The 27,167-nt window shown below is 33.8% G+C and overlaps 1 protein-coding gene across 1 annotated transcript in view; it reads right to left on the bottom strand.

Annotated features, from left to right (window-relative positions):
- The window catches only part of LOC120632625 (A disintegrin and metalloproteinase with thrombospondin motifs 7-like), a 122,235-nt gene that overhangs the window by 69,224 nt on the left and 25,844 nt on the right, over positions 1 to 27,167 (bottom strand). The window contains exon 2 of the mRNA XM_039902569.1: positions 8,633 to 8,991. Coding sequence (XP_039758503.1) covers positions 8,633 to 8,822 — 190 coding nt within the window. The 5' untranslated portion in view covers positions 8,823 to 8,991. The remainder of the gene's footprint in view (positions 1 to 8,632; positions 8,992 to 27,167) is intronic.

Below are 27,167 nucleotides of genomic sequence, written 5' to 3'. Positions count from 1 at the left end.
ATACTTTATATTATAAGACAACGAAGAAAAAATTGACTGCAACTGAAACACTGAAAACACTGCACTAGTTTTAACCCTGTCAATTTAGAGATATCATCATTATCATCATCCCTTCAACCGATTGAAGTCCACTGCTGGACATAGGTCTTTTAAAGGAAGTTCCAAAATTCCCGGTCCTGGGCCGCTTGTTTCCAGCGGCTCCCAGCGACTTGTTTCAGGTCGTCTGTCCACCTCGATGGGAGCCAACCAACGCTGCTTTTACCTGCGCGGGGTTGCCATTCCAGCACCTTGGAACCACAACGTCCATCGGTTCTCCGAGCCATGTGCCCCGGCCACTTCAGCTTTGCGACGCGCTATGCTATTTCGGTGACTCTGGTTCTTCTAAGGATCTCCTCATTTAGTTACATAGAGATTCTCCCAAAATTGCTCTGTCCATCGCCTGAGTGATTCTGAGCCTTCTTATGAGGCATATAGTAAGCGATCACGTTTCAGATCCGTAAGTCATCACTGGCAATTCGCACTGTTCGAAGACCGTTTCCCGACCGCCGGTCGGTCGGTCTCGTAGTCTAGTCCTGGATGGACAGACCACCACACCTCACTTTTGCACCATATCTCTTATTATTAGGTAAAATATAGCTTATGTTACTTGCTCAAAATGCGGCATTCCATAGGTGAAACAGTTTTCAATTAGTTATTGTGTATCATTGCATACACAAAATGAAATCTTTTTTTTTATTATATAAGTATAGAAGAATACATATTGAAGTAGAAATACTATATTGTAGGAAAATTAGAAGAAATCCTTGAGAAAAACCTACAATGATTGCAAAGGAGGGAGACGAACTGTGATATATGATGGGTATATTCTTTATGTTCATAGACAGTATGGTCAGGGATTCCAAATTTCGGGCAACCAGAACCGTGAAAATGGTCAGAACTCATACATCAGAGAAATGCTCTTCAGTGCGTTTTTTAACCGTGATATGTCTGTATAGGAAACAATGGGATTCATGCCGTTTCATCTATTTATTTAAAGAAAACAAAAGATAATGAGACATTTGTGCTTTGTTGGGCGAATTTATTGTTAACACGCACATTTTGTAGACGTGTCATAAATAATAGAATTTATTATAAATAACTATATTCCACGCAACATAAATCCTGCTTTGTTTCGGATTTATGAACACTACAATTCAGATTACGTATGGCTCTACATACGTCATATAAAAAGTGCGCTGCCGGTCTAAGAAGACGATTTTTCAATTAAATACATATAGAAGTGGATGCGGCTTGTATTATGATATTAAACTGGTCAAGAACGAACCTTATAAGCTTAAAAGAAAACAATTTAATAGAATTTAATTGGGTAAATTATTTGATCGCATCCTTAACTAAAAAAAACTGTTTTAGTGAGATACAGTTTATTTATTCTGAAGTGTTAATAAAAGCCTTAATAGACCCTAATTCTAGGATATAAAAGATATATAACATTCACGCTCATTCGCCATTAATTTTATAAATTGTTTTTTGTGCAGGTTGCCAGAAATCTTTTTACATGCAATCTGCTATACAGAGTATAATGAATGACTTTTTCCTTGGCGCATTACCGTCAAGGAATGCTCACTTATATTTGAAAAGGGTCAGCTTGAACCCCATGTTTTTTAAATAATTCGACAATAAATACTGTTTGACAAAACTAGGTCAAAATTAGACATGCATATAGTATTGTCGTTCGTTTGTTATACTTGTGGAAATTATGTGCTGTGGTAGTGTTGTGGTTTTCTATGAGATACTCGTAGATATATCTAGATAGGCACTTAGTATATATATATATATATATCTAGATGCTATTGCATGAAGAACTAAATTACTTTATGGTTATTACGCAATAATTATTCATACGCAGTTGCATGTGTAGAATCAGGTTAAGCTTTACGCATATATAACCTTCCCCCACCTAACATGAGCTTTAAATTTTTTTCCGGTAGGCACTGTTATTATGAATGAAGGATGATTTGTAAAAGGTTAGGTCGGGATACAAAGTGAAAATCAGCTGAGCAAACAATCCAAGTCGTCCTTCTGTCAAGATCCTGTATATCTAAATTTGCCTATTACTCTTCTTATATCACCTGACAATAGTGAAGAGTATACATCCTAAGAATTGCATTTTCTATAGTGTATATTCTATATATTATTTCGAATAGTGTAATTTTATTGGTTAGTTCATTTTTTTATATGCTAATTGTTATGCTTGTTTTTCTGTTTTCTGTACATGTTGTCTAAAATGAATGTGTATTATTATTCATTAATTCATATGTTCGATGCATATATTGTAATACGATCTTAATACGATTTAGCAAATACCTAAATCCTAAATAACTTGCATCCTTTAATCGACATGAGATATGGTTTCTCTTACTCGTGATTTAAAAAAGCCTTTATTCCATGACACACCGTCTAAACCGATCTAGACATCTTAGGCCTCAGGCGATGTAGTAAGTAGGTACCAGCCGCTCCTTTCTCAGCACCCATTATATATCGAATATGATGTACATCAAATATACGAAAGTGATTTAGTAATATTATTGTTATATATACGGTACTATAATATAATATTATAAATGTGACAGTGTGGATGTTTGTTACTCAATCACGCAAAAACGGCTGAACGGATTTGGATGAAATTTGGCGTGCATCTAGCTTTTAATATGGAAAAGAACACCTCCTATCCTGATTCCTTAAGTAGTTCCCGAGGGAAAGTGGAAAATTGTTTACGAGCTAAGCCATGGGTAGACAGCTTTGACATTTGGTATGCATGTCACCTATAGTATTGAAAAGGACTTGTACTTTCTATTCTGATCTCTTAAATAATTCCCGTGGTAAGATGAAAAATTGTAACGAGTGAAGCTTTAAACGAAATTCTGAAGTCTACGCAAACGAAGTCGCGGGCAGAAGCTAGTAGAATTATAAAGCTTTGAGAAATATTTAGGCACCTACTTTGAGATCATTATCATCAGTATTTTTTTTTTCATGCTTGGCTGTGCCAAATATCGGACCTTACTTTTTATGATGATTTAAAAACCGAACAAATTTTCGGTTGAAGTGGATAAAGTATTCGCTAACAGCTTTCCATATTTTTACTTGACAAAATCTGACTCAAAAATGAGTTACCAGGCTTAGACCGATAAGAGTAGTTACATCATACGTTAATAGTACACAATCACACTGAGTAAACTGAGGTATTATGTGAGCTGTGACAAGAGCCAATGTTTTATCTGCTTTCAGTGTTAAATGTACCTGAGGCACGTTATCTATTTGTTTTGTTTCTATAAATAGAATAAGATATGGAACGTGTAAAAATATATACTTTTTTAGTTTTCTTTCAAATAGGCCTAATACCTATACATTAAATTACAAATTCGTATGTTCGTAGTGACCAGTTGCGCGCATAGAGGGTATGCACATGCAGATGATATAAAGTGTAAAAAACTTTCCAGTACGGGTCATAATATATAAAGGGTAAGTTTTTTATAACTCGTACTGGAGATTTTTTTTCTCTTTATATTATCTGCCCGTTTAGTACATAGGCTCTGTATGCAGGCCACTGGTAGTGACGTGAATACCGATTCTAACCGATAAGACATTACCTTTATTGAAATCAATATAAATATATCTTCTTCACTGATTGATTCTTGGTTATTTTTGGTAATAGGTATAATTATACACTTTCACGTGTTTAAAACATTTAAAAGGAACCCGAAGGCAAGCAACGTTCACTTAGTATACCTAAACTAGTGCGTTTACGCACGTTTTTGTCCGTTTGACTTTTTTAATTTAAAAGCTTATGCGCTCCACAGAGAGGGACTATTTTTATGTAACGTTATTAAAAACTATATAATATAAACATAATTAATAATTAAATTATTTAAAATGTATTAAGAAAGTTAAATAATTTATCTATAAACGGGATACAAATGCTTTTAACTGAATAGTTAAATAGGATAGGTATACCTACATATTTTATGTACGTAATCAACATACGCAGTAGTATAAGTAGGTACCATACATGTACCTTTTTTTCTTAAGAAGGAGCATTTTACTACCTGTTTCTCTGAAAATTATCATATTATATATTATGTAGAGTTAAAAACCTGTTATCTTTTGATGACAAATGAGATCTTTACGTCATATTACGCGTCACTGATTCGCTCTTATTCGCCGCGACTGATAAGGTTTGCTTTGCTTAACATTGATAAAGGAAGATAAGATATACAGATCGTTATACTTTACACTTTTCACTGATAAGTTTTGCCTATTATCACTTACTTTGCTTTACTGTATGTGTATAGGCACACGTAGTTTATCAGTAGGTACTTGAATTCAGTGACCTTGGAATTTGGTTTATTTTACTTCAGAACATCAGATATTTTTTAATGATTCACCATAATATGTTGTCAAAATGCAATTTAACAAGGAAACCGTTATCATCATTATAAACCCGTTACCGGGCACGGGTCTCCTTTTAAAATCTTAAAATGAAGGTTTAAGGCCATAGGCTACCACGCTAGCCAAGTGTTGATTGGTAAACTTCACACGGCCTTGAGAACATAATGGAAAATACTCAAGCATACAGGTTTCATCACGAAGTTTTCCTTCGCCTTTAAAACAAGTGAAGTTTTCTGTTATCGTAATAACAAAAGTAAGAGGTGCGTGCTGGTGATCGAACTTGATGCCCCGAAGAGAAGACAAAGTCTTACCCACTGGGCTATCACCACTGTCTTTGGTTAGGTTAATAACACATAATTGATACTTAAAAGAAGGGAAATTTATTATGCATTTACAACCTTAATTATATCATTTATTTTTGGAAATAAAATTCATTAAGAGTGACAGACACAAACCATTAACTTTTTAAGCCTTCGTTAACTACTAGATAACTATAATTTAATGTATCTTACGGGAAGTAGAAGTTTTAAAGTGATGAAGTAAACAATGCGAATAAGTAGCCAATCGTAAAATCTCAGCTTTTCCAAGTTAATTACAAATGATAATTGGATACTCTCAATAATAATTTCAACGTGCAAGTTCAACGACCAGGCTAGATACGTTCAGCGTGTGTATTCTTTCATAATAGGTTAGTTTTGTAAAACATGCCAGCCAATGGTGTTTTATGGTGCTGTTTCATTACGCTCATGCCTCATTTGTGCGTGCTTTCGGCTTGGCCTGCTCTGTGCTATCCATGGTCTATTTTTGACACGTTATTAGGTCTGAGAATAACTATGTTGCTCTACTACATGTAAACGATTACTTCATATATTCTACACGAACTTATGCCTATAGCCACGATATCTCGCTCTTCAAAATAATCATCATAGTCACATAATGTCTATTAATGTTTACATTTTTATGTCCCTAATCTATCTCCCTGTCCCTGTCCCTAATTTGGGAGCGGGTCTTCTCTGTCGAGCTTGGTGGCAATTACGATGATTATTATAAGTTATTATAACAATAATAACTGGGACCGACGTCTTCGGACAGACACCGCCAATTGCCTTCCCCGGACTGTTAGGTCTAAGCCAAAGCCTTACAATTCTTGGTCTTACCCGGGGATCGGATCTGGGATTGAAATGAATAAGAGACGGTAAATAACAAAATATTATAAACAAGAAGAGCAGTTTCGACTGCGGTTCTTTCGGTTCTTTAAAAATCTCGCGTGACCCGTTAACTCCCCGGAGTGAAAAGCAAACTATATCTGTGCTAAATTCCATCAAATATAAACATTTGAGCCAAAGTTAGGTAATAAATAAAAGAACACATACTTTCGCATTTTTAACATTAAAAGGCTACTACCTATATAAAGGAAGAGTTATAATTAATTTCATCAACGTGTTATTGTGCGATAATATTACCTACGTCTATCTTAAAATTGTTTGAAGGAATTGTTTTTGATACTTGATAGAATACCAGACAAATACGATTTTTTTAATATAAATAGAAGATAATAAAATACAATATGTTACTTGAGAAGCGTCTATATGCAAAATAAAATAATATTCCTAAGTCTCTAGGTCAACTGGTTCAAGCTTTTCAATGATGAAGTCTCAATTATTAGTGTTACCGTAGGTATCTATTCTTCTTTCGCAAACAAAAGATTTTTTGCCATTAAAATGTTTTTGTACGTAATATTAAAGTAAAACTACGCTACGACTATATTGGCAATGTCGATAAAGGATCCTCAAAAATTTCAAAACTCTTTGGATGCACTGGCCTTGATACAGCATATGTGACTTCCCATCTGGGAAACATGATACCGTGTTTTCTCAAGGGTGAGTGTGACCAGTGACCAGATAAAACCCTCACTTCTGAAAAAATATGCAAATACCACATGATATACTAAGTAGTATCGGCGCCTATATTATACCTACTTTTATAATATAGGCGCTTAAAGAAAACGATGTTTAACTAAACTGTTTACAAAATCCAGTTTTTTTATTTATTTTATTTATACCTATTTGAGATATTTGAGAGGAGGATATTTTAAATATGAAAAACGCTTTATTAACGCGTTTAATCCTTAGTATATTTTATAGTATTTTTTTAAATAGTTTCCATTTCTTATTTTTTAGATCTTTTAAAATTCTTTACTACTTTTTTTACGTGTGTATTGAAATGGGTTTTACCTGAATTAAACAATTATTATTATTATTATTAACTACACATTTGACTTTATTTTAACTTGCTGCCTCAAGCCGTTAGTGGCCTTGACATATGGACAGAAAGCAAACAAAGTGATACTATAAAAATTCTGTTTTTATAGTAAGGTTCGCAACTCTTAATACGTGTAAATCGGTTCAGAGAGTGAGACACATCAGTGTTTATTCATTTTAAAGAGTATCAAACTCTTTAAAAATGTTCACATAAATAAACAAGGCAATACCCTAAATACACATACATTGGAGATATATAATCCTTCAAAGGCAATCTCGGAACGTCTCTTGTGACTCGAATCCAATTATCAGCATTTCAAACTCGCGACAACCACAAAACAACTCTCAAGATTAGGTTTACGAGTTTATAAATTTAACATTTAACATTTATCTTTTTATACGTCAACTTTAATTGCTTACGGCGTTTTAGGTTTTATTAATTTTTAACCGACTTAAAGATCGATGCTATGGATAAAGATTATGATGAAAATAATTGAACAGTTAGTAATAAAGAAGTTTCTTAGTTTGACTTAAATGTATCATGTAAGTAGGTAGTAGGTACGAACTATTTATATGTTCATTGATATTGATGCGGATATTAAAAAATAGGTTAATAGGTTCTAATACAGCTGGTACGTGAGCGGTAGCAAGAGATCGTCGGATGATGTCGTTGATGGTGCTATGGCGAGAGAAGCGACCAGCGCTTCTTGAACAGGAGATTCCATGGTGACCGTAGGTGTCAACGCTGTCACCGCAGTGGCATCGATGAGGCTGAATTTTAGAGGTACCAAGCCTAAGACCAATCACCACCGACAGAGTGGTGTGGTCTAACATTGTGCCCAGGTTAGCTGAAGGGAGAGCATGTAGCCAGTAGCCGCACTTTTTAGCAGAGAGAGCGAGAAGACGAGCACGGTCTCTTTTAGATGGCATTTGGTCTAAAAGTGTGTCAAAGGTTTTATTGCAAATAATGTCGTCCCACTATCTCTGTCAATAAAATAAAAGTTTCTTTGTCATCTGATTTTTAAGCTACTGCTTATAGTAGGTATAGAGAGGTAAAGATCTGACCGATGTAGGGTACCACAAGGACCACAGCAAATCGCCTCCAAGCGATCGCCATTAGTGCAATGGTTTAAAAAATTAGTACGTAATGTACAGATGAACTCGAATTAGTTATAATTAATAAAAAAGTGTAACGCTTCATTTCATTAGGTGTATCAAGTTTTGAGATTCTTTAAGCTTATTTGACAGGTAATAATTTTAACCGATACTAACTATGTAATCATGTAATGTTATGTTAACAAATGATCGAATTGTTGCTACGAATATGATGCCAACAATAACAAATGCGAAAGATATTTCTAATGAAATCTACTCAAGGTTTCCGTGTAACTATAATCTTAACTTTATTGTGTTGATTACGTAGGCACGATTTTCACTCTATTATTGTCTCTTGAAGATGGCCGACTTTTCTGCTCAAAAGTCGGTTGGTTAACGATCAGGATAGATATAGGTAATATCCGGTATTAGGTGACAACGGGGGGTGGGAAACCCCAATTTTCTATCTCAGAACTGGTACTGAGAATTTCTTGACAACCTAACAATTTTTGCCCAAAATCGGGAGTCGAATCCAGGACTTCGTATATCGTGATCATGCTTTCTTCTAGACTAACATGGCAATTGAACGGATCTTTGACTAAACTAGGAAATTCAAGCAATCAAACGTCAATTATTGCTTTCTGCACTGAGGTATCCTCCATAAAAACTTTAACTACGCCAAATCTCACGATTTTACATGCGCGAAATAAGCTTATTTTTTTATTAGATTAACATATTTTTAAAGATATCTTTAAGTTGACGTTCCAAGTGGAAAAAAATATAAGATTGAAGTTGTAATTGTTCTGTAGTTAAAGGAAAAAACAACTTACCGGTATGTACAAGGTTTCTTATGCTATCCTGGACTTCTCCTTTTAAATCACCCGCAAACTCCACTCTCGGCATATTCACTGGTAGTTGTTTTGCAGTGCACCTTACGACCACCATTTGAAATAGTAGGAGTTTAAATATCGAACACTGCATATCCATTTTTCTGAATCCTCGGCAGGCACTAGCACGCATGTTTTGTACCAATGCTGCCTCTATTCTCCGTTTCTCGCTATGGAATCTTCATGCTACCAAATTTTGGCTCTCTTATTTAAGACAAAACTCGTCTTATTAAATTTTATGTTTATAATTCGATATCGATATTAATTGTCCCCTCTTGCGGTGCACTTTCATTATAATTTACCTGAAAAGAAGACACATTTGGGTATATTAATCAAATTATCATCACATTTATCACACACAAGTCGTCTAAAATTAACCTACCGTGCAAAGTAAAACCGGTAAGCTATTCATTTAAGTTTTTAACACACTTAATTATCACAATATATTAAGATCTTTTACAAAGATAATTTCTTGTGCTTGTTGCACAAGGGCACTTCCTATAAATGAATATATTATTAAAAAAAAAACTAAACTAATTAGTCTTTTGGTTATGGTATTGTTTAAATCTTACTATACTTATAACGTAAATGATATCGTCGCAACGAGTTAACCGACCGCTGACTCAAAGTGCTATCTCTCAAATGGTTCCATTATTATGTTACATAATTTTTCGTTATATGGTAGATAATTTTATCTCCGACCTCATCCATATATGTATGCTTACTTATAATCTCAGAAAACAAGACAAGAAAATCCTGTATGAAGTAATATTATAAATAAACCCATAATTAACCCGGTTAAATAAAGACAAAAAATACAAATGGCGTAAATCGTGCTCAAAAAGACACTATGCAGACAAAACTCAATAAATCACTCACAACAAAATGACATTAATTACATCTACTTAAAAAATTCGGGATCTCTCTTTTATATCTAAAGATGGTAAAGATTTCGATAGTCGGCAGCCAAAATGGGATTGATTGACAGACGTTCATGTTTTACCATAAACAAACGTTTACAGAAGTCGTCTGTTGTAATAATGGGTAAAGGTTAAAGATTTTTTATATTAAACGAATTATAACGATTTATGTCATTCCAACTATACGGTCAAGAATAAAGGTGAAAAACTAATGTTAAATTTTTAAATTTATTTCATTGTAACAAAGTGTTCTTACAAAATAAACTTTCATCCATGAGTTGGTAGCCTATTTTCTTTCGTATATTAGTCTGAAATCTAATATTTGTGTTAACGAAAAACTATTGAAAACAACAAAAACAAAGTAACAACATATTTACCAGTTAGGTTCATTTAATATTTATAATGTAGTCTGACAGCCTAGTGGTTAGGAAATAACACTATATTTCGGGGGACCGAGTTCTATTCCCGACCTCTAACTGATCGAAATTATGTACACTTTAAGCAATACAAGTTTGTAACTCGCTTTAACTGTGACGGAAAATCATTGTAAGGAAACCTTCATACCTGAGAGTTTTCCGTAATGTAATGAACTATATAACTGTCTACCAATCCACACTTCGCCAGCAGCGTGGTAACGAACTAAACCCTTGTCATTATGAGTGGAGATCCATGCCATGGTAATAATAAATATTTCTAAATACATATACCGAACACTTTGAATTTGTGTATAGTTGGTACTGAATATCATTCTTTATTGATCAAAAATACAGTCATTCTTATGAATACCAATGTTAGAATTAGAAAATTAATTCAAACGACGTTAAAACCTTTTTAACGTGGACATATCAACTTAATAAACCTGAGAAAGGTACGTTTCAAAATTTCTGAGAACGTGTTCTAGGAATAAAAAGTCATGAAAGGGCCAAAGGTAGAATCCACGTGCCGGGCGATAAGACAGGCGCCAGGCAACGTGGCTTCGTTATATCACTTTGTTTTTGTTTATGTTTCTTTGGAGCCAAAGTGGGCACGCTCAGCGGACGCGGGCGCCACGACAGAACAGTTTTTTTTTTAAGACAGTTTATGGATGTCTTTGTAATTAACTTTACGAGTGGCCTCGTTCAATTATTGGACTTTATCTCCTGTCAAAACTTCAAATGATATGAAATAACTTAGCGTCCATTACCCGTTTGTTTGTATGTTTGTTACCTACGTACGGCATAACCGCTGCACCGATCCGGGATTTATAATAAAAAAAAATTTTTGTATTGGAATACGATAGTGCGTGTGTTTGTTTGTTTCTTTCTTTGTAACTCATGTTTGGCTCCACTGCGAAACCTTACATTATAAGTGCATTTCAATGTAACTATAACCTACATTTAGATTTAGAAGTCTTGAAAATCATGTAGACTTGTTTCAGTCACGTTAAATAATGCCAACGCAATAATTAAGAACCTAGTGCAGTATTATGAGTGGTGTATTTGCTGCAAAATGCTAGTTTATTTATTATTAGACCGAATGCGATTTGTTTGCGTAAACGTTAATTAACCTACGTTATAAGTGCGATTTTATGTATAGCCTAATAACATTTTTAAAAAAAGAACCCCTTTAAAATAAGCAGTAAAAGCCTATTGGATAAGAATTCGGCCTTTTTTTCGGGTGGACCGTGTTCGATCACACTAAACTTTTTGGAGTTTATATGCGTTTTAAACAATTAAATATGGCTTGTTTTAACACTGAAGGAAAACATCGTGAGGAAACACGCCTGAATACGTCCTCAAACCTATAAATATTTTAAATCTTTATTTTTTGTAGCATTTATGTAAAATATTGAATATTACACCAAATAGATTCATCTGGCTTTTGAGGATTTTAGTATCATATGTCCTAGCTGAATACATAAACGCTGTTAACACAAATCTTTTTCAACTGTTTGCACGATGTGCAGGCAGGGAATTTGATTACTTAGCTGTAAATAAAACCCTGAAAAAAAATTTTACATAACGAATCCACCTATAGTTGACTGTACACCTATCTAAGCATCAAGCGTTTGTACATCTGTGCAATTAGTTTGGTTACGCGTATGTTTACTCATGGTTGCTGCGTAATTTTCTTTTCTTTGGTAGATACCAATAGTGGGCCCGTTCACCAAACTTTTTCTCTTAAATCGTTATAGGTTTTATAGCAGACCTTTTTTTTGCACACTTGTGCAAATGTTTGCTTTGATAAAATTAATGATTTACCTATTTTACAGAATCTTGTTGCTATTTCGAAAGAAATAGCATCAGTACTAAGTATGTTTGAGACTCGAGAGGTACCTAATACGCTAGTAACATAAACGACGATGTCTCTCTAAAAACTTATGAATAAAATTATTGTAGTGTCAACAATACATTTTTGTTTAACGTTTATTGAAATATTATATTCCGTAATTGAATAAAAATAAGATGTTATGACGTTTAATGGTAGGCGGCTTTTTGTTGTGTTAATAATTAATTTTATACAAACGCATAATATAATCTAACTTTATTTGATCACGTTAATCTTTACAACTTTCTTACTTCTCGGTACCACGTAGTATCATGTTATCAGAAACAAACATAGCATTGTGTGTACAACGCCTAATCTCGCGACTGACCCGATTTGTGTCTAGACTAATAATGACGTACGACCTAGACTCAAACTCTTCCTACCAATCTTGGTTAAACAGAGATAAAGGTGATTTAGAGGAAGCTAGTTCATTGGGGCCATCATTTTGGAAAGATCGTTTGTTAACGTTTTATTATGAAAGATCATTTGTTAAGCGTATTTATGCGAGTTTTGGTTTTAACCTCTTAATGAAATAAAGGTTTATTTCACTAACAGATGAAATAAACCTTTATTTAAGAGGTTAAAACTATACAGATATTTAAATTTATTTATTTTGGATATTTAATATTGGTTTGCTGTTTATATCATCAATTTATTTATTTCGGATATTTAATATATATTTGCTGCGTGAAACATGATACAAAATATTTATTTAGGGTGGAATAGTAAACCCTGAAAGTCCTGCAACAAACCTTTTTATTATAAATCGGAGATGACAATAGCAATTAATATTCTTTAATCTCCTGTTCCTCCTGGAAGCGGTAATAGCCTAGTGGGGAGGACTTCGACTTCACTTTCGGGGGGGAGGCGAGTTCGAATCCCAGCACGCACCTTTTATTTTTCCAAGTTAAGTGCGATTTAAGCAATTAAAATCTCACTTGGTCCAACGGTGAAGGAAAACGACGTGAGGCTGCATAATTAAGAGTTCTCCATAATGTTAAATGGATCTACTGTAGGTTTTTATTTTATTTCCCTAAATTCAATATTCTATAGCGTTTCTACTGTTTCTTAATGCACAGAGCTGACTTAGCTATCTTAAGAAGGCCATTTTTCAGCCGAATGTAATAATCGTCACCTGTCCGTTTTGACATTACCTAACAAACTGTAAAAAAAACAATATGTATAAAATACAAACAAACAAACTGTAGAACAAACATTTTAAAGCTAGGGTACGAAAGTCGAAGCTCCTAATCTTCAAATACAATAAAGGTACTTATAATGTAAAGCTATTTAACGTATTTTTTTGTAATAATTTGAGTAGTCGTTTCTGAGATTAACACGCAAACTTTAGCTTCATAGCAATGGTATAGAGTGGACTTAAGATCTTTCACACGCTTATTTAAAACACCGTCTACAAATTCAACTGAAAGATCAATTAAGAAAATAATGAATGGTCGAACAAAATGACCTTTTGACTTTTATTGTTAAGAGAAGAAAAAAATACCTACTGTTTATATTACTTGCAGTTGCTACTGAAATAAATTTAGGTATTCGTATTTTTAATTTGCGTCATTATTATTTCTAGGTCATAATATCCTACTGAAAAGGAACAATAGTAATTTGTTGTTATCCTTATCGCTATGGTGTTTTTCATTAGTTACATTTCTTGCCAAATCAATTAAATCAAAATTTATTTCTCACATTTCAATTTATTACTTACTTTGTTTTTTTAATTTTGAAATAAGCAAACTGATATTTAAATACAGGGTAACCTGGTTCATTTTTAAGTCTTTTATGTTTTTCTTTTATTTTGCAGGCATTTTAAATAATGGTAGGTATTTCATGCATCTATATTTCTATCACATAGGAAATGAAATTTGAAGAAGGATGACTACTAAAACATAGTCTTAACTAGATCAGTAGTCAATTATTAATAAGTAATCGGATTGTTTCTCACAAATTACACATAGTTAAGTAAAATTAACTAAATTGTATGTCCAAATATATACCTACTTATGTATTATAATATATTATTACTATGCCAAATTTATTATGATGTACACGAATCTCTAAACTAAACTAAACTAGAGTACCTTTCGTAATGTTTCTTTTTTAAAGAATGCCACTATTTTGAGACCTGTCAATTTAGTTCAGAGATTTGTGTAAAACAGAATTAGCAACAATTAAAAAAATATATATATAAAAGGAGAGATCACAAAGTTTGGCGCCACTGGACTGTACCTACTCATAGTACGGATGTCGCGACCGGCCAAGTCTCACGATCGTCGACAGATTTGGAGTCAACTTGTTCCCATATGGTGTATACCGCTTTTTCCTCGATTCCTTTCTCGAGAATAAAATATAATATGTGTGCGCTACTAAACAATGAGCACAGTAAAAACATTTTAATAAGAAACAGCAAATTATATCCTAAGTAAAAAATTGGGTGTGGTAAATAAAATTTCTTTATTGTAAGCTTAACGGTGTTTTGTTTTACGGCACCTTCCGTTTTTATGAGCTGTGTGCACCTATATAATGTGTGTTTGTCGATGCTTTTAACCTTTTTTGTCTTGAGTAGGTAATACTCACTGTTTACTTTATTTTCTTTTACGTTGAATAAATATGTATATATATTTCGAATTCAATGGGTTCTTACGCGTCAGTCTTAGGTGATTTTAATCACCATTCGAGATTCAACTTCACGCGAGAATTTACTTCATTTAAGAACACAGTATGTGTAGATGTATTCGAGGATTCATAGTTTAAACGAAGTATACAAGTTCTCTCCTACTCCTCCTTCCCTGACTTCTGACTGCACCACACGCCGTAGAAATAAATTCCATCCTCATCGTCTGGATGCCTGCTATTCTTCTGCTATGCGTTTATTTTGTTTCCCCCAAAATAAAATCTAGGGTTATTCAAGGGGCGCCTTAAAAAAACTCCTTAAAAGCCGCGAACTCAACGGTGGCTCCTCTGGTGCTGCAGATGTTTATGGGTGATCACCGTTAACATCAGGTGCTCGTTTCCCACTATTAATATTTAAAAAAAAGTGGATCCGTCACATTATTTATCTTACGTCTCTGTAATAAGCTAGCTTGAGTACAGTAGCGGAACAACAATATCAGGGTATTTAGTTTATAATGGCTGTACAAAATATGTAGGTAGTTGTTTTACAACTCGCTAGCACATGAGAACACCGGTCATCGTCACGCGCCCGTGGTTTTGTAGTTTGTCTACAGTCATTATAAGGACTGGTGGCGCCGGCCATCTACAATCCGTCTGGAATTCCCACCCTTTGTGTACGAATGTTCAGAAAAAAACAACACGATTGAAAATGTCCACTCTTATATAATTAATTTATAATTCTTGAACCATATAAAGTATCGCTATCTTAAGTAGATTTTGTATTACGTAACAACCTGTGAATTGTTAGCTTAGCTTAGGTTAGGTCAAAATATAGCATTGTAACTTGTATTGTGTTATTTACGAATCTACGTAGGTATTTAATTATGAAGATGAAAACTTTTCTCTTTACAAGAATTACCTGCGATGAGATGGTCGATTGTATAAGAAGACCGTACTTATTCATTTGGCAGCTTGAATAGTATAATTCAGTTTTAAACAACATAATCGAGCTGTACTTAGGTTTCATAGAAGCTTTGAGATTTGAATTGTTTACTAAGTCGATGAGTAAAAAAGAACGGTTAAAAGTTGCGTAAATTGATGTTTTTCGTTTAAATTTAACATTTAATATTTCTTTTATTAACGACTAGACACTTTGAGGTTTGCATTGCACAGATCGTTTAGCAATTAGGAATGAGGTTTAAAACATTGTGTCTGCATTAGATAATTTAAATTATGTAAATAAATTTAAGTGTACATGTTCAAATCTATTTTATGTCACCTGCACAACTCTAGTATAAAATATATCGGTCGGTTTATCTGCCAATTATTCAATTAAATAGAAAGCTGTGCAAATATTTTAAGTCGGTTAGCTGCGTTTGCTAGTTTGAAGCTCTTACGTAATTACACACATGGATTGTCGTATGAAAACTGTTTCATAAGCGATTTACCCTTTTTTAGTTTAGGTTACGTGTATTTGTTGTAAAATTGCCAATATAAACAGATATTTTTTTTAAACTCCAGAATTATTTCACAAGTATCGCATCATATTTGACATAGTTATGGTCTTCTCTCCAATTGATTTTTGGGTGCCTTTTTTTGGGTTGAATTTTGAATTTTGTTTAAATCGGTTCGAAATACCAGTTATATAAAATTGCAGCCTACTAGATGTTTTGGAACAGGACACACAGTAGGCACCTACGAAAAACGAAAAAGTTTTCGGCTGCTATTGAGATTAAGATTTATTTGTTTTTAGTTTTTAGTAGGTGCCCTTAAAAGGTTTATTTGAACGAGGTTTTTATACTTTTTAAAATATTTTTTGTAGAGCTTAGCAAGCTACTCCAAAGTTTGGTTTGGAAGGCTTTAACGATTACTATCACATATTAGTGTTAAAAATCGGGAGCGTCGGCTAGACGTATTCTTCAAAGATTGGGACTAGACAATACCAATTTTATACTCAGGATCAGACTGAGATTTTCTCTGCAAGTACTTAACCGAACATTGTTTTTGGAAGAAATAGGGATCTAAACCAAAACTTCTAGATCATTAGTGGAACACCAACAACTAACAATGAAGCAACCAACAATTTTATAACTAATCTTTTCTTTTTACTTGATTAACAAAGAAAATTCAGAAGCGTGATTAGTGGCTTTTTGGGTTCCGTACCCAAAGGGCGCCCCGGCAAGACTCTATTACTAAGCCTCCGTTGTCCGTCTATGCGCCCGTCCGTCTGAATCTCATGAACCTTTTATAGCTAGAGAGTTAAAAATTTCACTAAAAGTGTACTTTCTATTTCCACAAACGACAGAAATAACAATTTTCCATACAAAATACGAGTACGTGTTATTTGGTACTTAAATCTTAATGTTAAAACTAACTATTGTTCCATATTGAACCTTGGTGGACCTCTTCGTGTGCAAGTCCAACTTGCACTTAGCCAGTAATTTCCAGTTTGAATTCGCAAAATTAATTGAATTAATACACCTACATATTCACGAACAAATGAAGTTGTAACACGAGTCCAACTAGACGTCGGATCTCCTAGAGCGCTAAAGCAACCGGTTTTACTTCTTTTTACTGAACTGAACAATGCCTACGGCTGTACAGACTTCGTTTTGATTAATGCCTGGTATACCTACTCACTTAAAAGATATCTACCACTTGAACGTAGTTTAACGAAAATGACTTCAGAGTACGTGGGATCACTCTGAAGTCCTTTTAAGAAATTTGGGAGCTAACAAATAAAAGAAGCATAACATCGCAATAGTTATGACGGGATTTATTTACGCTTTGAAATATGAAACATACTGTGAGTTGTGTGACAAAATTCTGCAACCTGACTGTATTACAAATTTGTCTTTAAGACCCTTTATGTCACAAAATTTCTTCAATGTGGGTTGGATCATTTTCGTTTAACTACGTTAATTTAAAAAAACTTATATTTAATCGCTTAAATTAAAAAAAAACTCATAACTTAATCGCATAAAAGTTACAGGTTCGTGCTGTGGTCTTACTCGGAGAAGAAAGCCGAAGCAACTAGGCTATCGCCGCTCAAAAGCTTCAGTTATATATATTTCAGCTAGTTAAAGTCAAAGTCAAAGTCAAAGTCAAAGTCAAAAATATCTTTATTCAAGTAGGCCCACAGGTGGCACTTTTGATGCGTACATAAGAATTACACGGTAGTGAGATGATGGCGATAACCACATTCGTAAACTTAAAACTAAAGCTACGAGGGTTCCAAACGCGTCCCGGTCTAAGAAGAAGCCCACAACAAACTTAGCCGGGTGTTTTTTTTTTTTTTTTTTGTTATCGCCATCTCACAATGTAATTTTAAATTATTAGAAGAGCAACCTGGTTAGAGCAATAATTTACACCCAAGCTTTTTTATCGTTTACGTAGTCCTTTATACTATAATAGGACTTTTCTATAAGCTTACGTTTAATACAAACTTTGAACTTTTTAAGAGACATCTCCAAGATGTCAATTGGTAGTTTATTGTAGAATTGTATGCAATTTCCTTTAAACGAATTATGAATTTTATGTAACCTAGTATATTGCACTGTAAGTTTATTCTTACTTCTAATGTTTAAATTATTGCAGTCACATTTTTTCTTAAATTTAGAAATGTTTTTATGGACGTACATTAAATTTTCAAATATGTACTGACTATACACTGTCATTATTTTAAAATCTTTAAATTTATCTCTCAATGACTCTCTCGGACCCATTTTGTAGATAGAACGAACAGCCCTCTTCTGCAGCACGAAAATAGTGCTAATATCAGCAGCATTACCCCAAAGTAAAATTCCATATGACATAATGCTGTGAAATTAACTAAAATATACCAGTCTAGCAGTTTCTACGTCGGTCATATGGCGTATCTTCTTTACCGCATAGGCAGCAGAACTAAGCCTGTTCGATAAATTATTTACATGAGGGTCCCATTGAAGTTTAGAATCTAACGTTATTCCTAGAAAAACTGTCGTATCCTCCAGTTTCAGTTCCTCATTATTAAGTAGTACAGTGGTTTTCACGTGTTTAACATTAGGTAAAGTGAATTTTATACACTTGGTTTTTTTTCCGTTAAGAACCAAATTATTAGCTTCAAACCACTGTACCACTTTAGCGAGAGAGTTGTTTACGTCGTCAAAAGCTAGTTCACGTCGATTTATTTTAAAAGTCAGTGATGTATCATCGGCAAACAGAACTATCCCGTGTTTATCCTTGGCAAGGTAAGGAAGGTCATTAATGTAAATAAGGAACAGAAATGGTCCTAATATAGACCCCTGTGGGACACCTATTTTCATAACTGATCCATTAGACCGTTTTCCATTCACGTCGACTTTCTGAATTCTATCGCGTAGATAGTTACTCATTAAGTCTAGAGCTACACCCTGAATTCCATAGTGGTGTAGTTTCCTAACTAACGTTTCGTGTTGAACACAATCAAACGCCTTAGATAAGTCACAGAACACACCAAGTGCATCACGTGACTCCTCCCAGGCTTAAAATATGTTTTGTATTAGCTCAACACCTGCGTCGATTGTTGAGCGACCCCGTGTGAAACCAAATTGCTTAATATGAAGTAAATTATACTTATGAAAATGGTAAAGTAATTGATTTAAAATGAGTTTTTCAAAGATTTTACTGAAAGTGGGTAGTACGGATACTGGTCTAAAGTTAGTGGGGTCAGAAGTACTACCCGATTTAAACAATGGAACTATTTTACTAAGTTTCATTAAGTCAGGAAACACACCACAATCTATACAATTATTAAATATTAAGGCTAAATCGGGTGCAACAATATCAATTAATGATTTGACAACGTTTACGGAAATGCCCCACAGATCATTTGTTTTTTTATTAATTAATAATTTAAAGGCTTTAATAACGTCAGAGCCACTAACATGCGTGAATTTAAAAGAATGGTTACACTCAGGCACATTTTCCTTTAATAGAGAGAGAGCCATATCTGGTGAAGAGTTTAATGATTCTGTTGTGGAGACGGGAATGTTGGTAAAGAAGGTTTCAAAAGCAGTAGCCACCTCGAAATCTGTTGTTAAGGCTTTATTATCTACATTAAGTTTAAAATTAATATTTCGTGGTGTTACTCTTCCCGTCTCCTCATTAATTATGTTCCAAGTAGTTTTGATTGCATTGCTGCTATTTTTAATTTTATTTTTGATGTATCGCGTCTTTTCTAAGTGGCAAGCGCGTTTAAAATTCTTGGAAAACAATTTAACATAATCCCCAAACTTATCACCAGTGTTAAATTGACGTTCAGCATACAATTCGTACAGCTTTTGCCTATTTTTATGAAGTTCAACTGTCGCCCACTCACTAAAATTTAATGTATCAGTAATCACAACCGACTTACTAGTAAATATAGAATGAAATAGTCTATTAAAGGTATTGAAAAAGGAGCTGTACATTGCATTTGGAGTCGCCCCTGAGGGTAGGAATGGGAGGTCATTTACTAGGCTATATCTCATTTTCTCTATGCGGTTGGATGTTACAGGAACAAATGTTATTTTACGTTTAGAAACATTTTTCTTCACATTTTCAAATTGAATAATTTGACCACAATGATCAGAGTCTAATTTACTAATAATATTTTTGCTTATAGGAATTATATTTGTAAAGATGTTATCCAAACAGGTGGCGCTAGTAGCAGTTATTCTTGTGGGCTCCATGAACATATTTGATAGATTGTAAGTTTTAAATAAATTCAATAACTTGATACTTAAAGAGTTATTTTCTAAAATGTTTACATTAAAATCTCCGCATATTATTAACTTTTTATTACACTTTGATATTTTAAATAACACTTCATCCATTACCTTTTCAAAAAGTTCAAAGTTTGACAAGGGTGGCCTATAAACAGTAACAATTATAAATTGCTCTAGTTCAACCGAGGCTAGCTCTATTGTCCGTTCAACAGAAAGGCTAACAATATCGTTTCTGTTTTTAAATTTTAAATTTTTATTTAATAAAATTAAAGAGCCTCCATGAATCGCTGTAACCCTGGTGAACGAACTACCAACCTGGTGGTTACCAAAATTAAACAAATATTCATGGGTTTTCAACCAGTGCTCAGTTATACATAAAATGCTAATGTTAAAATCATTTAAAAATAATTCAATCTCTAAGTCTTTTCCTCTAATACATTGAATATTTTGGTGAACCAAGTTGATATAATTAGAATTAGATTTTTTATTATATTTTTGGTTTAATAGTACATTGTGCGACCCCTTACTATAATTTTTTTCATATATGCCTGAGGGAGACTCAGTTGTCTGCTTTTCTAAGCAAGAGAAAGCCTCTGTTGTCTCCTTAACTAGTTTAAACTAAAATGACTTGGAATAATTTCCAAGGTTTTCATGTCAAAACTATTACACTGCTCAATAAAAGCAGCTGGTTTAGCCAAGTTCTTGGCTGTTATGGTAAAAAAATACGATAGCGAAACAGCTATCTGTTGTTTAAAATAGTGTGATAGGTAATATCTATCTCGGTACAAATTATAAGTAGGATTAGCACATTTGCTAAAGTCTATAACATGAAATTTCTTATTATATGTACATAAATTGTACAAAGTCATATTTAAATTATACCTAATAGTATTTTCTTGGTGTGGCAAGTTATGAAAATAAGGAAATGTGTATAATACAATACTATTTACATTTAATGTATTTAAAGAATCAATAAGTTTAATCAGCTCAGGTTTGTTAACATTCCCTCTATTTCCCATTATGATAATTAAATTAGTTTTACAGTCAAACATATTCCTATTTCTACAAATTGCAGCTACAATAGCTTTTAAATTTGAGTTGGGTAAACAGTAGTTCAAAACTGTGTGTCCATTCAACTGAGAGTTAAGATATAAGCCCATGTTACATCCAATTTCATTGCTGTACATAATTGTTTTTATTGAACTGCTACTATGAGCATTTGCTTCAATAAAGGAATTATTATTAATATTTATGTTTTGTGATTTTGAGTTACTTAACCTGACACACACCTTTCTCACATTAGAGGGTGATGACACTGATGACACAAACTGGGGATGACTGCCTATACTATCAAAACTATGGGTAGATAGTGAAGTTAATTTACCACTGGGTTGTTCTGTCTTATGCCATTCATCTGAAGTCTGTGTGTACTCAGATATCATTTGCCTTTGATACATAGCAAACTTTACTGCCAGTGTATGTAAAGAAGTCTGTAATCTGGCTATTTGTGCTTCTAGGATTTGTGTGTCAGATTCATAACTTAATCTATTACTTTCTAACTGTGAACTATACATTTTAATTTCATTCAATAATTCTAAACGTTCTTTCTTTGGTTTCAGAGATTTAACAGAATTTTTATGTACTTTTAACAGTTTCTGTGTTTTTTTAATATATCGGTTAACTTTGATATACTTTTTTAGTTTCCTACTGCTGCAGGGATTGACTACTGTATCTGATTTGACTATCAATAAATTAGAGAAGTTGGTATTAGCAGTAGACATGTCAGCAGCAGCAGTAACCAACTGTGGGGCCCTATCAACTAATTCTTCATATAGGCTTTGAGTGTGTATTGCTGTTGTGTTATGGGCTGCATCTTCCAGTTCGGTGATCTGGTGGTGGGCATCACTTAGCTCCCGCTGCAGGGTAGTAATCTGGCTCAGAGCCTCCTCATACTCAGCATGGCACTCATCAAACCTATTTACTAATAACTGAAGTCTATCCCGCTCTTCTACAATGTCTACATACTTTATGTGCAAATCCGATAGTTCTAATTTTAGTCTATTATTATTCCCAAGGACTTCTAATAATTCCTTTTCGTTTTCGTCTCTTTCATTATTCAATTGGGTGCATAGCTCCTTGCTTGCCTTTAATTCTTTCAGGGCCAATTGTAATTTGGATTGCTCCTGGCGCGCTAAGGCTCTGCGGGTCATCATTTTGTAATTAATTAATTAATGAAACAAGGAGTAATCACCCAAAGAATGCGAAATGACAGGTAGGTTTCGGTATTGCAGTGTATTGTTATAACAATTGCAGCGTTACACTTGGATAACGGGCAATTGCATATACACGTATGTGTTTTTTATGCGCTAAATAGTTGTTTCAAAGCCAAAACAGCTACTAGCACTCTTTAAAAACACCAAAACAGAAGTTTAAAATTCAAGTTTTACTAACCTAACTGTCACTTTGTTTACATCGACGAAAACTTTTCTTACGCACTTTTAACACTTAAACTATTAATATATACTACTATTTATTATATAAATTAGGCGATTAAATTGGATTTGGGCACTAAAAACACACAAAATAAATTAAAATAACAAAATAAAGTACAGAGATCTTTGAACAGCTGTTATAGGCGGTGTTGCCACACCAATCAGCTAACACCCAAAATTAATTAGATTTAATCAAAAAACATCAGATGTCAAATTATATTTAGTGGTGCATTAAGAGAGCTATCCATCCACACAGATTCTTGGACAATCTGTAGGATGGTAGTTTGAAAGTCAAATTATTCGACAGTGCGCAAATGGCTTTAGGTGCATTATTCTTACCTTTTCTCAAGTACCCCATTGGCAGCCTGACTTTGTTATGGCAGGACCCATTAACTGTATGATGAAGGTAAACAAATGGCTCAACAGAGCGACCGCGTACTGCAAATTATGTTTGAAGCATTTTGCGATATCATCGACGTTTAGTAATATGGTTTGTGTAATATTTTATTTGTACGATCTCATATTGTACGCCTACTTATGTTATAAGTAGATTCATTTATCTATAATGAATTATGCGTGCGAGATTAAAGATTGAATAGAAATTTGTTTATCTGAAGTTTTTTTTTTTTTAAATAATGTAGATTTTTTTTCTTTAAATAAAGTAGTAAACCATCGCCTATAAACATAGCAATACTAAACAGAGAATTGCAACAATGCTGAAACAAGCATAGCGGTGCCAAAGCTCTAATACTATCTACTAAATATAATTATTTTTTAATAATTATATTTAGTAGATAGTATTAATATACAGGTATATGCATTTTTATAAATAAAAATAGTAAATAGTACAGTAACACAATTTTGACGTAGTAGTTAACGTTTTATTCGTTCCAGGTTTATACCCGGCAGTGCAATTTGGGGATTTACGGTTTGATTGACAGTCATGAAAAACTTAATCATGAACTTATCCGTTTTCGATCAAGTAAGTGAAATATCAATATTTACTTAGCCTTAAAAATAGTCTTACAATAACAACAGGTAGCATTGTTTGGAAAATGTCACATGGAGTATTTGACCTATATTAAGCAAACTGCGAACTAAAGGTTAGCTAGCAGTTTCACCGGCATTGTAATTGTAAGAACCAGCCATGATCTAAGATAGAAGTATTCGAGTTCTTAAAGTTCGCAAGGCTTCCAGTTTTTTCACTGAGTTTTCTATCATTTGTATTCAAGCACCACATTTTTTTTTGCTTATCACAATTTTTGTGTTTAGACAATGCTGATCTTCAGTCAAACAGAAAGTGGAAGATCTATTAAAAGAATATAGGTTATATTTTTTATTCTACAAGTTACCTCTGTTACGGACGGGACCTCCACTTTTGACACGCTGATCACTACGCCAGGGAGGTGGTCAAAAATTATGCAGAAGATTGTATTTTCTGGGTCTTGTCAATTGGGAAACCTATAAGAAGTAGGGGGTACCTATATTAATTTAAATCGGTGATACAGCGGTGATAGCCTAGTGGGCAAGACAGCGGCTTCCCTTTCGAGGTTTGAATCCCGGCACACACTTCTAAGTTATATGCGTTTTAAGCAATTGAAAGATTTGAAGGAAATCATCGTTACCAGAAATGTTCTCTAAGGCGTGTGAAGTCCACCAATTCGCACTTTCCCCGTCGTGGGCTACGGCCTAAAACCTTCCTATTGCGGAAGAACACCCGTGCCCTATAGTGGGCCGCTAATAGGTTGATAACTAGCCCGCTACCAACATAGACTACAATATCACTGAGATTCTGCTGAGTTTGCAGTTAAGGCCTTATTTTTAGTGGAATAAAATAAAACTTAGACTACCGGTTATTAAAGCATTGTTGCCTTCACATCGATGCGTCAGAGCGGTCCGCAATATTTATGTACTATTCCTATTAACCTACTATTAATGGAACAATTGAAAGTTCAATGACAATGATGGTGTTACAGAATTTGATTACCTAGCGAAAAACAAATATGTAAATGTCATAAGGATCAATGAAACCTAAGTCGCGCTACTAAGATTTTGATGACACCTTCAATTTGTTTCCATCGCCTATTCATTTCGGGGAATTGCGAGTTAAGGCGATGCGCAAACTGAGACACCTTTGTTTCTTGCATCGGATACAAGCTACCTGCGATACTTTACTTTCATACATATCATCATCATCATCAACCAATATCTGCACAAACATATCCACTGTCGGAATCCATCAATTGTTAAAATTGCATAAATTATAATAATATATAGTGTGCGCTGTGCGACTAGCTAGCTAGATACTAAAGGTTGACAGTAGAAGACGAAAATATAAACAACATTAACATTAACAACAAAACATTGAATTTCCATGTGGTTCATTAAGTGATTTCTGGAACTTAAATCCTGCCAGTTTCGAAATCTTATATGCATTATTTATTCTGCAATTGCACGAAGTTTAAATACTTGACGCACATTGGATTAGGACAGGACATTCATCGCAAAACTAATAAAATACAAGCACGGAATCTCCAACTGTTAACAATACCTACAGTAATGGCAATTGGCGACTGTTTTAATTGGCCGTTACGGGACAACAGTTTCCTGTTATAGTGTCCCGTGCCGGTGAAAAAAAAAAGTTTCTACGTCGGCGGAGCGCCTAAGATATACCAAATCACAGAATTCGTGTCCATGCATGTGTAGGATGATTTATTGGAATAGGTGTACCTACACAGTTGACAGATGTAGGAGTGTGTGTCGTGAAGTGAATATTTTGATGTGTTCGAGAATAATTTAATAGACTTCTTTGAATCGTTAACGTACCTATTACATAAATTTTCTGGCTTGAAACCTAGATACGATAGTTTAATCAACAACTGGCGTGCGGTATTTACAATGGCGTGAAAATCATGATTCGGTTTTTACATTGATATGTTTTTGCGTGTGATTCTGATGATATTTTATGCTTCATTGGTGCAAATTCTGTTGTACACAAATGTCTTAACTGAATGCTAGGTAGAGCCCGACTAGTTTAGGAATCCTTTTCTTCATGAAGCATTGTGAGAAGGATAGGTACTTAGGATATGTGTGCAACAATTGTCTGTTTATTTATTTGTTTATTATTAATATGTATTTGTTCTTTAAATCAATGAACAGTATACATACATGAAGTGAGTCATTGTTGTACGACAAAAAAAAGTCATATCGAATATAATGAGCCACAAAAGTTAGGTATGTTAGTAGTACACCTGCTTAGGTATGTCAAGGATCACTATAATACGAATATGGAGATTCGAACCCTATACCGGTTTTTTCACTTCTAATTAACATTCGTAAACCGAAAAGATTTGGACACCGTTTTAATACGAGAATAGTTTGTAAATACGGAACTCTGTGGTACGTTAACAATGCTTAAAATATTGCTGAAATGAAAATTATAGTACCTTCATCTTTTATCACAAAGTAAGGTTTTAAACCTTACTCTGTGAGAAACATAGTTGGACAAAACTAGCCACTACTAAGACATTCTTGACAGAAAAAATCCTATACCAGACCATTTTTGTCGAGGCCGGGAATCGGATTCAGCAACTTGTGATCAGTTGCCAAATATGCTAAATGCAACGAGGCAGTTGCATAGGCAAGGTTATTAATTATTATATGTATACCTATATCTGTATATATTTCAGTTCCTATATTTATATAGTTCTAAAATTAAACATTCTGCGTGTGTCATCCCTCAAAGCTTTGCAGCAGTTCAGCGCGCCATAATGTGATACATCATACAGCACGATATTATTAGGAATATGTATGAAATTTAAAAAAAAATTGAGTCAGAGAACGCCAGTTTGTAGCCCAGTTTACACGATCATAGCAAATGTGGATCCGGACTATGAATAGATAGAGAAGTTAACAGTACGTAGAGGATTCATAATGTTTGGACTACGATAGCCAAATGATTTAATTGAAACTCAAAAATAATACGTTTTTTTCCCTTTTGATTAAATAACTACCCAACGCCCGATTTCATTCTTGAAACTATACGCTATCAAGCAAGCTAGACTCAGTTTATGCTTATTTGAAGGTATAGCGAAAGCCGTAACGTGGTTTTATTAAACTTGCTTTCCAAAAGAAACTGTGAAATTATCCCTTAGTCATTTAATCACCGATAAAATTTGGCCTTCCAAACAATTTATTAGATTCTCTTACGTTAAACGCTTTGTGGTCTGTTCTGATTTAATATTTATCAGACACCATTAGCACTAAATTTAAATAATAATTTGAGTTTCATTCATAAATTTATACCTACATCCTCTCTATAGGTACATCATCTATCTACACACGAAAATAACAAAATATCTTTGCATAATTTATGAATAGCTTTAGCATGAGGTACAAATCTTAATTA

The sequence above is a fragment of the Pararge aegeria genome, chromosome 20, assembly GCF_905163445.1.
Source record: "Pararge aegeria chromosome 20, ilParAegt1.1, whole genome shotgun sequence".
Lineage (NCBI taxonomy): Eukaryota > Metazoa > Arthropoda > Insecta > Lepidoptera > Nymphalidae > Pararge > Pararge aegeria.
The sequence above is the reverse complement of the archived record's forward strand: the minus strand, read 5'-3'. Positions and strand labels throughout refer to the sequence as shown.